General features: G+C 36.8%; 1 protein-coding gene across 2 annotated transcripts in view; it reads left to right on the top strand.

Annotated features, from left to right (window-relative positions):
• The window catches only part of LOC115209069 (nuclear exosome regulator NRDE2-like), a 36,819-nt gene that overhangs the window by 10,083 nt on the left and 10,005 nt on the right, over positions 1–16,731 (top strand). Inside the window, exons 3-8 of one of the 2 annotated variants that reach the window (XM_029777147.2) lie at positions 712–866; positions 2,055–2,193; positions 4,796–5,778; positions 9,088–9,342; positions 9,886–10,337; positions 12,719–13,469. In XM_029777147.2, the coding sequence (XP_029633007.1) occupies positions 712–866; positions 2,055–2,193; positions 4,796–5,778; positions 9,088–9,342; positions 9,886–10,337; positions 12,719–13,469 (2,735 nt within the window). Of the gene's footprint in view, positions 1–708; positions 867–2,054; positions 2,194–4,795; positions 5,779–9,087; positions 9,343–9,885; positions 10,338–12,718; positions 13,470–16,731 lie in introns of both variants that reach the window. The other variant, XM_029777146.2, reaches the window with a different exon arrangement.

Below are 16,731 nucleotides of genomic sequence, written 5' to 3'. Positions count from 1 at the left end.
AAGAAAATCTCCAAAAATCACCCTGGCTCCTATATGTGTTGTTGGGCCCTCTGCCCCATAAGCTGACTGTGTCCTTGATGCTCACTCCTATGGGGTAATTTTAATTCAGATGGTCTCTTTTACTAGACCTGATTCCCTAATATTAATATTTACTTAAACATTATTACTTGTACTGTAATGTTTCGGATTATATTGCTAGATTAGTTTAAATATTACATGCTTTAATGCACAAAAAGATTTTTTTTGTGAATATGGGCTGTGGAAATTCGAGTGCATCTAATAGGTGCATGAATTCTTTATGCCACCAAATACAGTAATTCAATGGCCAAATGTACTGAGGTGTGAGTAGATATCACACAAGACAATAATCTACTACATAATGTAGTGACATCATTGTAAAACTGCTGAGTATTTCATTAGCTCACCAGTACTCATTTTATATTATGATTTGAGCATGTAGTAGAATCTCTCACTACAACTTTTGAGTAGGTATGAACATGATGAATTAATAGAACATTGTGATTTTCAAAATGAAGTAAATCAATTGGGCCACTGTTGTGTTACAACATTGTATTTAAGATTGTAATTTAGAGACCCCAGCAGCACCTCTATAAGAAAGATAGAAAACTGTTAGCTATCAGTTATTTTCAACTCATATTGCTGTGTATATTTTTATGCTTTACTTATTTGTTACATTTGGTCCACCAGCAGTGGTTTCAGCTCTACTGATGACGATGAAGACTATGATGATGAAGATGATAAAGGAGAGAAATCTGAAGAAAAGGATGCTAAAGATACCAAAAACAGCACAGAGGACTGCAAAATTAAGGTTGAACATGTCTTAGGAGATGAAGACCAAAACAAAGGTATAATATCTAACACAATTTAACTTAGTTTCTACTTGCAAGAGAGTGGTGGTGATCAGGCATGCATATTTCATTATTTTTGTTTCTAATTTTTGGATGCCTTCTCTGGATTTTTCAATGTATTTTTGTAATTCCACATGTTCATTCAGTGACTGTGAAAGTTAGATGTAGCATAACTTATACCAGTACAGTTTTATGTAACTAGACTGGCACATTACTTGTCATTGTCATCAGATCTGTTTTTCTGTGGCTGGCATGGGTTGGATGGGACTTTTAGAGGCAATGTTTTAAAGCTGGGTGCCCTTCTAAATGTCAACCCTTTTAGTCACTCTATATGTAACAAGCAGGGATGTAGTGTATCATCATCAGTTAACGTCTGTATTCCATGCTGGCATGGATTGGACTGTTTGACAAGAGGTGGCCAGCTGAAGAGCTGCCCAGGCTCCATATTTATTTTGACTTGGTTTCTATGACTGGATACCCATCCTAATGCTAACCACTTTACAGAGTGTATCATCATCATCATCATCGTTTAACGTCCGCTACTGGGTGCTTTTATGCAGCACTTGCACAGATGCTTTTTACATGGCACCAGCACCCACGGACCTGCAAGATTAGGATTGCTCAGCTGAAGAGAGATGCAGAAGACATGCCTGTGTGCAAGGACAACCATGATTTTCCTTAGCTTGACATGTCTTCTCAAGCACAGCAAACTGCCAGAAGTCTTGGTCCCTTGTCTTCCCCTCTGTGAAGCCCAACATCTGAAGATCCTTTCTTACCACTTTGTCCCACGTCTTCCTGTGTCTACCCCTTCTACATGTTCCCTCCACAATTAGAGATTGGCACTTCTTGATGCATCTGTCTTCATACACATTACATGACCATACCAGTGCAGTCTTCCCTGTTTCACATGACATCTGATGCTTCATATATCCAATTTTTCTCTCAAATCACTTATGTGATTTATCTAAGATGTTTTTGGAAGCATTTTTTCCCATTTCATTAGTACTCTATTCATAAATAGCTTAAACCTTAATTCATTGAAAGCCATCATTTTATACCTATAAAAATATGTGTTAATGATCCTATCCAATTATACCTTTTTAGTCCTATTTTAAATCAGTGGTATTTTATGTCTGTTGAACAATGGCAAAATAAATAAAACAATTTGATCTTTTTTATTTGAAGATGGTGATTCTAAGAAAAACTCAAGTCATCAGAATACAGAAAATAGTCACTCACTTAAGAGAAAACATAAATCCAAGAAACACAAGCATTCTAAAAAGTATAAAAAATTAAAGTATGGCAAAACTGATAAATATGGAAAGTAAGTATGAATTATTTATCCATGTGAAAATATTAACTAACACAAATTGTTAGTGCACATTTCTTATCAGCAATATGAATAAGTAGGTAGTTACAGTCTTACCTTCTCCTTATTCAACAGTCAATGTTTGGCATTGAGAAAACCTTCAAATCAATGTGTGTTCTGGTTCACGCTGTTTATCTATTATACAGTTACTATAGTAGCAATTATATAGACATGGATATCTGACATAAAATTTGCTGATGATGGTTGATAGTAATAATAACAACCTTATTGTATACAGTGTTCAGATGCACTACAACTTGTTGGAAAAGTTTAAAAGAGGGGACAGAGAAGAAAGACTTAATGAAAGTTAGAAGTACATGCACAGTACACAGAATAAAGCACAACAATAGAGAAGAGTGAATTTTAAAGGAGTCATAAAGAACAGAGGTATATAGACATATTAGGAGCAGTAGTACTGGGATTAGGACTATTTTTTTAATTACCTCCATCACTCATTCTTATATCTCCATTATCATTTGTTTAATGCTTTTTCATGCTAGCACAGAACGATGTCATTTCTGTTATGCAATATTTTCTTATATGTCTCAGTTATATGTTTCGTCTTCTAAGATTTTGTCTATCTAAACTCCTTTCTTCTGATTTATATTTGTATCATTAATTATGACTTTCTTAGATCTGTTTATAGGTGGCTAATTGGCAGAAACATTAGAGCATCAGATGACATATATCCCAGTAATTATTCTGGCTTTTTGCATTCTGAGTTCAATTTCTATCAAAGTCAACTTTACCTTTCATCCTTTCATAGTCAATTGATAAAATACCAGCCTAGAGCAGTGGATTGGTGGAATTTGTTAGTGTGGATCATTACATTCAGAGTTTACATCCTTCTGCAGCCTAGTTGACTCATAGATTTAATATAATTTATGGTGTCAAGGACACTGCCTTTCTTCCTGATTTTGTGATGAATCAAGTATTTCAGACAGTCTCTGTAACTAACTTCCATGAATGCCATCAGCCCAAGTGAGTAAGGGATCATTTGATGTAATTAATGTAACAATAAAATCTCCCTCAAGAAACTCCTTGCTATATTTACAATTGGTTTACAGATTTTTAAGTCCTAAATTTAAGGACACCATGTTCTCTATTCCTCACAAGAAAATGGATTAACCTTGTTAGAACGGCTATAGATTCCTTAATGCAATGTTCAGAGTTACTCTTCCCTCTATAATTCTTCTAATATCCAATTCCTCTTTCAGAACTGCTTTATATGTAACTGTCTTCCAACTTCAAATCAAGCATACCTAATTCTTCTGTTTAATTCATGGCATATTTCATTTTCACAGAGCAGAGCCTCACAAAGGCAATGACTAGTGACTGAGACCTTTAGTAATGTGCTGTGCTTGAGAGGACCCATCAAGCCAAGTGCACCCCTGCTAGTGGCTTGTAAAGAACACCTTTCGAGTGTTGGACCTCAGAGGCAAAGTAGCCGAGTTCCTTTCGAGCATTGGGCCTCACAGAGGCAAAGTGGCCAAGTTCCTTTCAAGCATTGGGCCTCATGAACAAAGTGGCTGAGTTCTTTTTGAGTGTTGGGCCTCACGGAGGCAATAACTGAGACCTGTCCAACACATGCCAGCATGGACAACAGATGTTAAATGATGATGATGATGATGACCAAAGGCAGTAATTTTCTAAATTGTTGTGTACATTTATGTCCTCACCATTATGCTTCTACTCCCAATACTAATTATTTTTGTTCTAGAACAGTGCTTCTAAAACTGTGTGTCACGAAAATTAAATTCAAACACTTGAATTTCAGTTTATACGTTATTTCACAAACACAATATTTAGCGTGATGCACCACACAAGTGCTGCAGTAATAAAATGTATGTGCAGCACCATTGCAACTAGTGCAGTGACAACGTATGTATTTTCAGTGTAGTTGGTTGATTGTGTTCATCATAATAAGTGTATAACTAATAATACATGTTACTGTTTTATTTGATTGCGGTCAGTATTTATTTAAGTAATTTCATGATAGTTTTTTTATGAAACATTATTTTATTTATATTTCAAATTAAAAATAATTTTACTCATGGATAGATGACTGAACTTGAGTAACAAAAGTAATGACGTAGATGGCAATGTTACAAAGTCTGTTCATTCTGGATCTAGTAATCAGAGAGAGAGGCAACTAAGATGTGAAAAATATTTTCTGCATTTCTATACATCCCACTTTGAGAACCAAAATTTCAATGTCAAAAAAAAGTTCATCTTCTGTATGTCTTAACAATTGTTTTAAATAGAACTATACCTATACACGAAATTCCTCACTGGCTTGAATGCTGATTCTGTTGCTGCTTTTAAAACCCTTATATATGACCTGAACCATTCATATGTAATTTTCTTAATGCCCAACAAGCTATGAATTGTGTAACTCTATCTAATTCCTTGTCTACATTGATAAATACAATATAGCATTGCTTGTTATTAACTGACAACTCTTATTCATCAGGAAAACGACCTTTTTATTCTACTTTTTTTTGCTTGATCCAAAGCATTTATTACAATTAAAAGTGTTCTTTTTCTTTCTTTCTAGAAATCTTGCTGAACTCTATAAAGGTATTCCTGGTCAAATTTTCCTTGGAGATAATGTAAAACCGTCTCTTGAAAACATCTTCAGGATTGACTGCAAAGCTGATACTAACATCTGGACTTATGGTTCTATTTACAAGTTACATGTTGCTAAATATTTTCAGTGCTGCAAATTTTGTCTTGGACTGACAGATGACAATGCTCGATGTTTATTAATTAACCGAACTACACCATCCTCAAGTGAAACCAAAAAATTAGTAACTAAACGTTACTTTGATGCTGACAGTTTAAAGCAAATGATTAGTCCTTCACAGAAAACCCAGCTGTGTCAAAATGTGAAACAAACTTCTGAACTGCTTGATAAAAATGTCATCTCGTTGACAGATGATAATGTTAATTCTGGGCACAACAACCCTGGTCATCTTGATGTAGCTTTGAACCAACAGGTGAGTGACACCAACACTGATGGTGAAAACAATATTAGTATAGCAACCAGTAGCCCTGTGCTGGAGAAGGTTGCTTACTATAATAAACGACTACATTCAGAGTCACATAATGTGTCTCTGTGGTTGGAGTTTGTGTCATTCCAAGAAACTTTTCTAGAGAAGCACGGCAAAATGATGTTTGATGATAATGTCCAGCTTCTTTCATTTCGTGGTGTCCTTGAAAAGAAAGTGGCTATTCTAGATAAAGCTATTGAATTTAACCCTCATTCAATTGATCTAAAAGTTGCTCGTTTAAAACTGTGCCACGATCTATGGGAACCAAACAAAGTTCAGGAGAGTTGGGAAAAACTACTCTCTAAACACAGCACTGATTCCACTCTGTGGAAGAATTATCTGCTTCAGCGTCAGTGCAACTTAACTACATTCAGTGTGCTCAAAGTTACCAAACTCTACCATAAGTGTTTCAAATGTTTACTAGAAGCCCAAAATTCTGAAAGCTGTTCACAAATATTAAAAAACACTCTGAACAAAAATTTATTGGGTAAGTATATTTGAACTTTAGGATTATTGTTTATATGTTTATATCAGTTTTTACTTTCATTTTTCTGCATCTTAATCAAATATAATTGAACTGAGCAATGTTACTTCATGTTTTTTGTTCTCCAGCCAAGTAATTTTTTCCTTTACATTTGATTTTATTACTAACTGAAAATAAATGTCTTTCTCTATTTTCTAGCTCATTAGTTAGTTATAAGAAAGGGCATCAGGTTATGAAAGTATCTACTCTGACAATTCATATGCAAATATTGAATTAATTTAGAGCCAGAAAATATTTCAGTTCCCACTCCCCAACAACTGCAGACACCTTACATGGTTCAAGTAAGGCCCACAATGGTGCACTGCTCCCATGTCTGGGATGGTACTGCTGCTACATACATAAACCTCCAGAGAAATGACCACTCATCAAAATGGAATTTAATCACTAATGGACATGCCTCTACTTCTGTCCCATAGGCATACTGTAACCACTCTCTGTCTTTTCTGTCACTACAATAATGGTCACTGTTCTTTGAGTTGGCTGGTTTTGTACCTCCACCATTCATGCACCTTCAACCCACTTACCTCCCCCCCCGTCACTTTTGATGTATCCAACCACCTCAGCCTTACATAGTCCTTTCTCCCCAGAATATCTTCTTTCTGCTTATGTCTTTCTTGCAGGTGTTGCTCTGTAACAGTTTAAGTGAAACATTAATATTAAGCTTACCAGTCTCAGAAAGACTGAAAAAGTATGGGCAATGCCCATTCCTCCAAACTTAACAAGCAAGGAAAAAGTTTAAATATTTTAGATTGTATGTATTCTGCATTGTAATTTTCTGCTAGTTGAGTTAACAGGAATAGTAACCTAATGGCTAAAGGTTGGTTTTTCCTATCCATTTAGTTGTAAGTAAATGCAATGTAAAAATACAAACTGCCAAGCAAGAAAGACCTATATTTAATTGAAATATGTTTCTTTAGCTTGCAGAGCTCAAAAGTCATAGTATTTATTTACTATCCCTCTCTCTCACTTTTGGCAAATCATTAATCCTCTACAACCCTTTTTTAATGAGTAGATGGATGAAAGAAAAATGCAATGGTATACAAATTAACACCTGATACTTGGGGTGCGGGGGGGGGGGTTACAATAAATATTATATTGTAGCATTTATATCTGTAGTTTATTGTAGTATATATTCATAAACATTTTATATTTTATCAAATATAAAAAAAGTAAAAGATTTTGTCTTCATGACTCTTTCAGAATTATACTTTGACCCTTAGGCTGAGAACTACTATTAGTTTTGTGTACTGTTTCCTTCTGTACTATGAGTGGGGTGGGTGAAATCTCAAGTCAGAAGGGATTTTTTTTCAAGGTCCTTAACAGCACAAGTTAGAAAGAAAACCAAGTCATGTTATTTGGTTTGCTAATATCCTATCTTTATTGTGCTCATTCAAAATATCATTTGGTAACATACGACTACTCTTTACTTGACTAGATTAATGAGGGAGTTGTTGGTTACAATGTACCTCTGTTGTGTATACCCATTAATTCTATTTTCAATGACACCTATTTACAGCTTGCATGTTTTATGTTGACATTGCTTATACAGTACAAAGTATTAAAATTAAATTTTTACCCACTCCTTTCTTTTTCTTATATATTGAATATGATCAGTTCCCAAACCTATTGACACATTGTACTCTCATCAACTATCAGTTTGATTTTTTAAGCGGTTGGACTCTGGACCATTGTTTCAGGTTTAGAACATCTCTGCAGGTCCCTTGCAAGCTATTCTAAATGTTTCAGATTGTTAGTTCATAAAAATTTCACAAAGACATCTTAACCTGAACTCCTACATTAATGACCTAAGAGCTGTAATGAATATTATAGGCTGAAGACATCTGTGTAATTCCTAACTGTAATCACTGTCAGTCTTAAATTTGCATACTGTACCCTTTTACATGGCTTCTACTGGTCTTTTTATTGTCTACTAGACAACAGAGTGTGGAACCTTATCAAGGGCCTTTTTGGGATTGATGAATGCAAAATAGAATGGCTTGGTTTTTGCCCTTAGCAAATTAAAATTACCTTGGATAAGACTACTTTCAAAACTTGATCCAGTAATAGATGTTCTTCATTGCATAATTTTTGGCTCTGTAGCAATTTATGTTAATAACATCTTGTACTACCAGGCAAGTAATGGACTAAAGAGGGAACCCTTGCATGCTTGCTTAATCTGCTAGAAATACCAGTGAAATTTCTTTCAACTTACACCCTACTCAGAAGAGGGGACATGTTATATCCAGCATGATATAGTCTTGAATACACTATGCCATAAACAAAGACAGCATGCTCTGGGCTAGAATAGTTTTCTTCATAGGTTTGCTCATTTACGGTTAACCTGGGGGTTAGAGTTACAATAACAACAACCAGGCAAGTAACAAGCATTATTCTACCTATATAACCTGATGCTTTCAACATCCCAGTAACTGTCTGATTAACTTACCATTTTTCTTACCTTCATAATCTTGATGGTTTAGTAAATATAACCTAAAGAAATACAATTGTTCAAAACATAGGCTAGGCTTATAAGATTTTTGCTTCTTTAAAACAAAAAAGTTAATTCAGGAAATGCAATCAATTCAATTTTCTTTCTGAAAATGCCTATTTGTAGCTGTAAGATAGATTACAAATTTATCTAAATATTTTTAGGTCTCCATTCACCTGAGAACCCTAAGCCTTTTCATCTTTCTTTTTTTGTCTGTCATCACTGAGGTAAATTGGGACAGATATAATTTTATATAAGATTAAATGATTAAGTCTCATTAATTATCTAAATTAGGCAATGAATTGGCACAGTTACACCATTCATTCTAGTTCTCTGCACTCTAAGTTCAAATCCTGACATAGTCACTTTTGTTTTTTATTCTTTCATGGTTGATGAAATAAAGTAGCAATCCAAGACAGTAAGTTAGAGGAATTATTAAAATATTAGTTGAGAGGTGTTGCAGTTATTTGTTCCAGATCTTCGCATCTGAGTTCTTGGGTGGTAGACAATTTTTTGCCTGGTTTAACACCACCCTGTAATCCTTGGGTGTCTTTAGTAGAGTTTACTTCATCACAAGTGTTTAGGTCAACTTTACAATTTGAAGATAACTTCCTCCTCCCTCCCACCAGCCTCAGAGGTCCCAAGGAATTAAAGAATCAGGGATGCAGCCCTTCCTTTCTTGACTAAGCAGTAAAAAAAAAATACTTTATGATGGCCCTTTTTAATCTTGCCAATTTAATGTTTTTCTTATCTTGTATTTTCAGACATATTTGTCCAGTATTGCTGTTTCTTGCTGCAGACTGGTTTTACTGAAAAGATGGTTGCATCATTACAGGCTGTGCTTGAATTTAACCTATTTTGTCCAACTTCACTAGAAAAGAGCAGTACTGAAGATCGTATTGCTGTTTATGAGAGCTTCTGGGACAGTGGTGTTGCTCGTTTTGGTGAACCAGGTGCTGAAGGCTGGAAGTCATGGGTTGAAACAAAATCTTGTACAAAGGATACTTCTTATCGCTCAGGTTGTTATATATATTTTAGTTTATCCTTTATGTATGCTACTTGAACATTTATGTGTGTGTTTGTACACACACACACACACACACAGATAATCTGGTTTTTGAATTGATATTGTGAGAAGTTTAATGGATGTAAAATAGATATAAAACTGGTAAATTGGAAAATAATTAAATTACTTGATAATAAAGAACCAAAGAAAAAGTATCTTTTAAGAAGTCATAACATTGTATCAGGTTATAAACATGACATGAAATGCTTTACTAATCAGTGGATTTTATACAAACAATCAAGAACTTAACTATATACATTTAAAGCATTGGTTAGTTCAGTACTCCACCACAAACACCATTCTCTGTCAGCACTCTTATCTGCTCTTTTGTCAGGTTAATAGAAGAAGCTATCATTATAGCAATTGTAAGCCTTAGCAATTGTAAGCCTTCCTGTTTATTGATCATGTGTGTTTTTTTTTCTAAAATATTCAGTTTTTGTATGTTGTTGCTGTCTACTATTTATTGTTGATTTCTTTTGTGTATTTTTTATTAAAGTGTCAATTGATGATATTGAAGAGGACATAATTTCACAAAACAAACCCCAATGGCAGACGTGGCTGAATATTGAACAACTTAGAGAATCTGTACACTGGCTGCCATGGCGACCTGACACCAGTGCTGATGAGACACTAGAAGACTGTGAGGACCTTGATCGCTTGGTGCTGTTTGATGATATAGCTCCAGTGTTGATTCAATTTGATGATGACAGATTAAAACTGATGCTACTAATTCATTCCCTCTATCTACTTGGGGTCTACAGAAATGAACAGCATTTTCTGCTCCTCACATTCCTTCAAAAGTGGTTTATCTCCCCATTCACACTCATTGACGTTCCACAAGCTGCTGTTCTAGAGATTGGTTTAACATTTGAACTTTTAAGTGGGAATAAAGCTAGGCATGAACTTTTCCAAAAATTCGTTGATAATATTTTCCAGCAAGCTGTTAAGGTAGGTTTGATTTTTAAATTATCATTTATCATAATATTAATTAATCTGTTTCTAAACCACAGCAGAGTAAAAGGCCAGTGTTTAATTCTGATTTAGTAACTTCATTTGTTTTCTTCTCCTTTTGCATAATGTTACAGTTGACTTAATATTTAAATGCTGTGATAAACCAAATAGATGGAGCAATGTTGTGAGGCATTTGAGTAGCTAATTGAACACTATATTCAGTATTGAAGATATGGTTTAGTTTTTATCCACATAATTGCATTATCTTTTCTATGTGACCGAGTGTTCCTACTGTGATGTAACAATTCCAACTCAAGTTTTCTTATAACACGTATGATAATCTCACATATATAATCCTACAATCAGACCTGGACACAATGCAACAATGGATTACAGACTGGCAACACAAGCTGGCTGCAGACAAGTCTACCACCATGCATTTTGGGAGGTAAAATCCAGCAACACATACTCTCTCCACAACACTAATATCAAGAAGTCTTCTTGAGGACATGACCTGGGCATTACTGTCAGCAGCAATTTGCACTGGACAAAGCACATCTCTAAAATTGTCAAGAAGGCTGAGGGTGTCTTGGCATCACTCAGCAAGACTTTTATCAGCCGATCCCCAGCTACCTATTTAAGGCTGTATATGGCTACGGTGTAGCCACACTTGGAATTTGCATCACTGGAACCCCTATCTTTCTCAGGACATTGACCTCCTGGAAACTGTTCAGAGACATGCAACTAAGTGAATACCCTCCGTCAGATATCTACCATAATCTGAATGCCTTGTTTCCCTGGGCATATATACATTGAAGTTCCAACGTCTAGCAACTAACTTGGTAAACACACAAAATTAACCACCGTGCCAACAACCACCTTAAGCACCTTTTTGAGCTCTTGTGTCTAACACATGGGCATGCCTACAAAGACTGAAAACAGCACAACTCCCATGACTTTTGGAAACATTTTTCACACACAGTTATAAAGCATGGAACAAACTACCTGCCTCAGTTGTTAGCTGCTGAGTCATTGCATCTTTTAAAACCTTCATGCTTTGTGAAATTCGCCAACATTACACCTGATACCCCTCCACTCCATATGCATGCACACATGTATATCATGACTCATACACTGTTCACTTTCCTGGCATTTGAACATAATTCTATGTAATGTACATGCACCTTTAAGGAGTTGTAGTGCACCTGAGCACTATACACAATAATTTCATTATTATTATTATTATTATTATTATTATTATTATAGCATAGTGAGATGAAAAACTTCAGTTAACTGAGATTATCCTTGCAGTAGAAGACAAAAACTCATTCTAGGAGTGCTTAAAATCTAAAACTGAGATGCAAGGAAGATAACTGTAATATCAGCTATTATTAATGTCAAACTTTAGAAACACTTTGAGGGAGGTCTTTGTTTTCTAATTGCAAGGATAATCTCAGATATTCAAAGTTTTTACAAGTCATTATATTACATATGTGAGGCTGTACTCACCATGCAGAATGTTCCCCTAAGAAAATATTCTTAAGTCCTATTGTTGATATTCATAATCAGCATTACTACTTATTTTTTTCTCTTATATATGCTTATTACTTCTGGTTATGTTTTGCCAGCTGCTCTGGATATTTTTTACTGATGAAATTTAAGATTGAAATATATCCATTGCTTTCAATTGCATTGTCTTTAATTCTCAAAAATTTAGATTAGCTGATATTATTGGAGATACCTCGCTTGATTTTAAACAGTCCTAAAGCAAGTTTTTTCCACTTTAAATTACCATTGACATTTTTCAACTCACTATATTATATATGTCAGGCTCTGACTTATTTATCTTCAGTATGATGGACACTCACCTGAGGTGTTTTCCCTCATCCATATTGTTGATTTTCTTAAAGCATCATCTTCATTTAGCATCTGCTTTCCATGCTTGCATCAACCAGACACACTTCTCTGAAGCAAATGCTTTTCCTGTTACCAATCCTCACCCATTTCCAAATAAGGTAATATTTTCACATTGTGGACATGTTTTCACAGGAGGTTTGAAGCTAAGGGCACTACCTGTCTGACAGTGATGATCATTTGCAACTATTGCTCTATGCCAAGATAAGGTAAGGCAGGCAGAGAAAGATAGAGAGAGAGGCACACATCTGTGATGAGATTCTTCTTAACTACACAGTGTTACCTGTGCCTAATTATAAAACGTTACCTCCTATTTACTTCATGTTGAAATTATCATCAGGACAGTCATTTTTTTTATAATTGCATAGTTGGATGGATTTGTAAATACTACAGCTTTCCAAACATTTATGTCTTGCATTGTATCTTCTTATGAAGTCTGATAATTTCTCTTCTATTTTTAATAGGTATTTTCAGGTGAGAACCAAACTGCTATCACTTTGTTATGGTTAGAACACCATTTGTCTTTATTACGAAAATCACCATCTGGTGCTGATAAAACATCTTCAAAAGACATTCACAAGTTTGCCAAATCTTTATTAAAAGAGAATCATAACAGGAATAATTTAATTCTTTGGAATGCATTTGCCCGGCTTGAATGGGAATTGGGCCGGAAAGAAGAAGCATTTAATGTTATAGAGACAGTTTTGGTTATGCAAGGAACTGATCTGCTTCAGATCAAAGATCCTTGGGAAGGAGCTGGCATCTGTGCCTTATACCATACATACATAGATATTCTTCTTGATCTGAAAACTGATTCACTGCCACCATGTTCCAGCAAAGAGTGTTCTTCTCAAGATTTAGACAAATCTCGATGGGCCCTCATTCATTTAGCAGAAGGTACCAAGCTAAATGTAAAAAACTATATTTTAAATACAATTTCACCAACTATGGTTCTGAAAACCCGGAAGAAATTTGATGAGATCTCTGAACGACTTTGGGGTCAATTCCAGCAATCCACCCACGACAAATTAACCAGCATCTGTTACTTTCATACAGAGTTTCTGGAGTGTTTTGCCCTGTTTGAATATTGTTTCAATCGCCTCAGTGCTGTTGTGTCTTTATTGGATTCTGTGCAAAATCAGTTTGAACATTACTTGAAGAAGAGTGAAAGAGGTATTCATACACAAGAACTACCCTTTCTTGAAAGTCCAGCAGGTATATAAATATTTCTCTCTTTTTATCATTTCTTTTTTTTTTGTATCATTCAATGAAATTCATTCCTAAACTAAGTACACAAGTGGGTTTTAATTTTTTGGAACATTAATGTTACAAGCAGACCCGACAGTTTTATTAATGATAGAAAATGGCATATCAAAACAATGAGGGAGACCATCATCATCATCATCATCATCATTTAATGTCCGTTGTTCATGCTGCCATGGGTTGGACACTTTGACTGGGCTGGCACGCTGGAAGGCTGCACCCTGCAATAAAGTAAATATGAGTATATACACACACAATTGAAGCACTTGAAGTATCAGATATAGTTGTAATGTCTCAGTTGAAAATATTGTCCACATAATGTATCATCATAATGTCTGTGTATTTATATATATATATATCATCATCATTTAATGTCCATCTTCCATGCATGCATGGGTAGTGCAGTTCACAGGAGCTGGCCAGGTAGAAAAACTACCCTATGCTACTGCGTCTGTTTTAGCAGGGCTTTTGCAGCTGGATGCTCTCCCTAGGCACTAAACACTCAGCAGTGTGGACTGACTGCTTTTTACATGGCACTAGCACAGGTGAAGTTAGTTTTAGCATGATTTTTATAGCTGGATGCCCTTCCAAATGCTAAACATTTTACAGGGTGGACTGGATGCTTTTTACATCACACTAGCACTTGCACACTGGCACAGTCGCCAAGTAACTTGCAAGACAAGGAATTACATATCAAGCTGTTGGATCAGGTGATGAAGGTTACGGAGAGGGTCTTAGCCCAACTAATTAGAGAGAGAGTTAGTTTAGATGAGATGCAGTTTGGGTTTGTGCCAGGGAAAAGTACTACTGATGCTATATTCCTGGTAAGGCAGCTGCAGGAGAAATACCTAGCCAAAGATAAGCCCCTGTACCTGGCTTTTGTTGACATGGAGAAAGCCTTCGACAGGGTCCCCTGATCCCTTATCTGGTGGGCAATGAGGAAACTAGGGATAGATGAATGGTTAGTGAGAGCTGTGCGGGCCATGTATAGGGACGCTGCTAGTAGGGTGAGGGTTGGAAACGAGTACAGTGAAGAATTCCGGGTAGAGATAGGGGTCCACCAAGGCTCAGTACTCAGGCCCCTCCTATTTATCATAGTCCTCCAGGCAATAACAGAGGAATTCAAGACAGGATGCCCTTGGGAGCTCCTCTATGCTGATGACCTTGCTCTAATTGCTGAGTCGCTATCAGAACTGGAGGAGAAGTTTCAGGTGTGGAAACAAGGATTAGAATCGAAGGGCCTCAGAGTCAATCTAGCTAAAACCAAGGTCGTAATCAGTAGGAAGGTAGACAAATCACAAACGCCTTCAGGTAGATGGCCCTGCTCGATCTGTAGAAAAGGTGTAGGTAGAAACTCTATAAGATGCACCAAGTGTAAGCTATGGACACATAAAAGGTGCAGCAATGTCAAAGGAAGGCTAACTAGGAAGATGGTTTTTGTATGTGGCAGATGCTCAGGAACAATAAACACTGAAAATGCTCTGAGACCAACTTCCGTCACTTTCCAGGGAGAAAAACTAGAAATAGTTGATAGTTTCCGTTACCTAGGTGACCAAGTCAGCAGCGGGGGCGGGTGTGCTGAAAGTGTAACTGCTAGAGTAAGAATAGCTTGGGCAAAATTCAGAGAGCTCTTACCTCTGCTGGTGACAAAAGGCCTCTTGCACAGAGTGAAAGGCAGACTGTATGATGCGTGTGTATGAACAGCCATGCTACATGGCAGTGAAACATGGGCCGTGACTGCTGAGGATATGCGTAAGCTCGCAAGAAATGAAGCCAGTATGCTCCGATGGATGTGTAATGTCAGTACTCATACTCGGCAGAGTGTAAGTACCTTGAGAGAAAAGCTGGACCTAAGAAGCATCAGTTGTGGTGTGCAAGAGAGACGTTTGCGCTGGCATGGTCATGTGGCGAGAATGGATGTAGATAGTTGTGTGAAAAAGTGCCACACCCTAGCGGTTGAGGGAACCTGTGGAAGAGGCAGACCCAGGAAAACCTGGGACGAGGTGGTGAAGCATGACCTTCGAACTTTAGGTCTCACTGAGGAAATGACTAGAGACTGAGACCTCTGGAAGTGTGCTGTGTGCGAGAAGACCCGGCTGGACAAGTCTTCTACATGGGATGGAGCCAGCCTACGTATGCATACCTTCCCTTCTTGGGACACAAAACTCTACTTGTGAAGACCTGTTGAGGCAAGTGAGGATCAGAATCGAAATCGATCAATGGAAATTGCAGATGTGTTACCAGTGCCGGTGGCATGTCGAAACTCTACTTGTGAAGACCCATTGAGGTAAGTGAGGATCAGAATCGAAATCGATCAATGGAAATTGCAGATGTGTTACCAGTGCCGGTGGCATGTAAGAGAACCTTCCGTTTCGCGACCGTTGCCAGCACCGCCCCGTTTCGTGTCCGTTGCCAGCCTCGCCTGGCCCTCGTGCCGGTGGCACATAAAAAGCACCATCCGTTCGTGGCCGTTTGCCAGCTCTGTCTGGCACCTGTGCGGGTGGCACGTAAAAAGCACCCACTACACTCATGGAGTGGTTGGCGTTAGGAAGGGCATCCAGCCGTAGAAACACTGCCAGATTTGACTGGGCCTAATGAAGCCTTCTGGCTTCACAGACCCCAGTAGAACCGTCCAACCCATGCTAGCATGGAAAGCGGACGCTAAACGATGATGATGATGATGATACATACATATATACATATACATTATTTGGATGATATATACATACATATATATATATATATATATATATATATATAGGGAAGCTTTATGAAAATAGACAAAAGACGAAGGCAGGTGGAAAACAAACAAACAATTGTATTAGTACATACACATACATATATACTAGCTGGTGTACCCGGTAATTCCTGGAGGTAAATATGTTCTATTGAAATGCCTTATTACTCTGTTATAAGAAAGTAATTAGGTAATTTCGTTATAACTGCCACAAAAGTTGTATTTTCTGTCATGGAAAAGTACAAAAATCTGTTAGCTGGAAGAGGGAGAGATTGTTGGAGGTTAGCGAGAGAGGTTTTCGGAGGTTGGTGAGAAAGATTGTCGGAGGTTGGCGAGAGAGGTTGTTGGAGATTGGCGAGAGGCAAAGACATTTGGGAAATGTATAAATACTGTCATTCACAGAAAATCTATTGTTTTACTGTGAGAAAAGCTCTGTTCAAGTGTTAAGTGAAATTTGGCAATTGAGGATTGAATCCA

This window comes from Octopus sinensis, linkage group LG3 (assembly GCF_006345805.1).
Source record: "Octopus sinensis linkage group LG3, ASM634580v1, whole genome shotgun sequence".
Lineage (NCBI taxonomy): Eukaryota > Metazoa > Mollusca > Cephalopoda > Octopoda > Octopodidae > Octopus > Octopus sinensis.
This window is presented reverse-complemented; position numbering and strand designations above follow the sequence as displayed.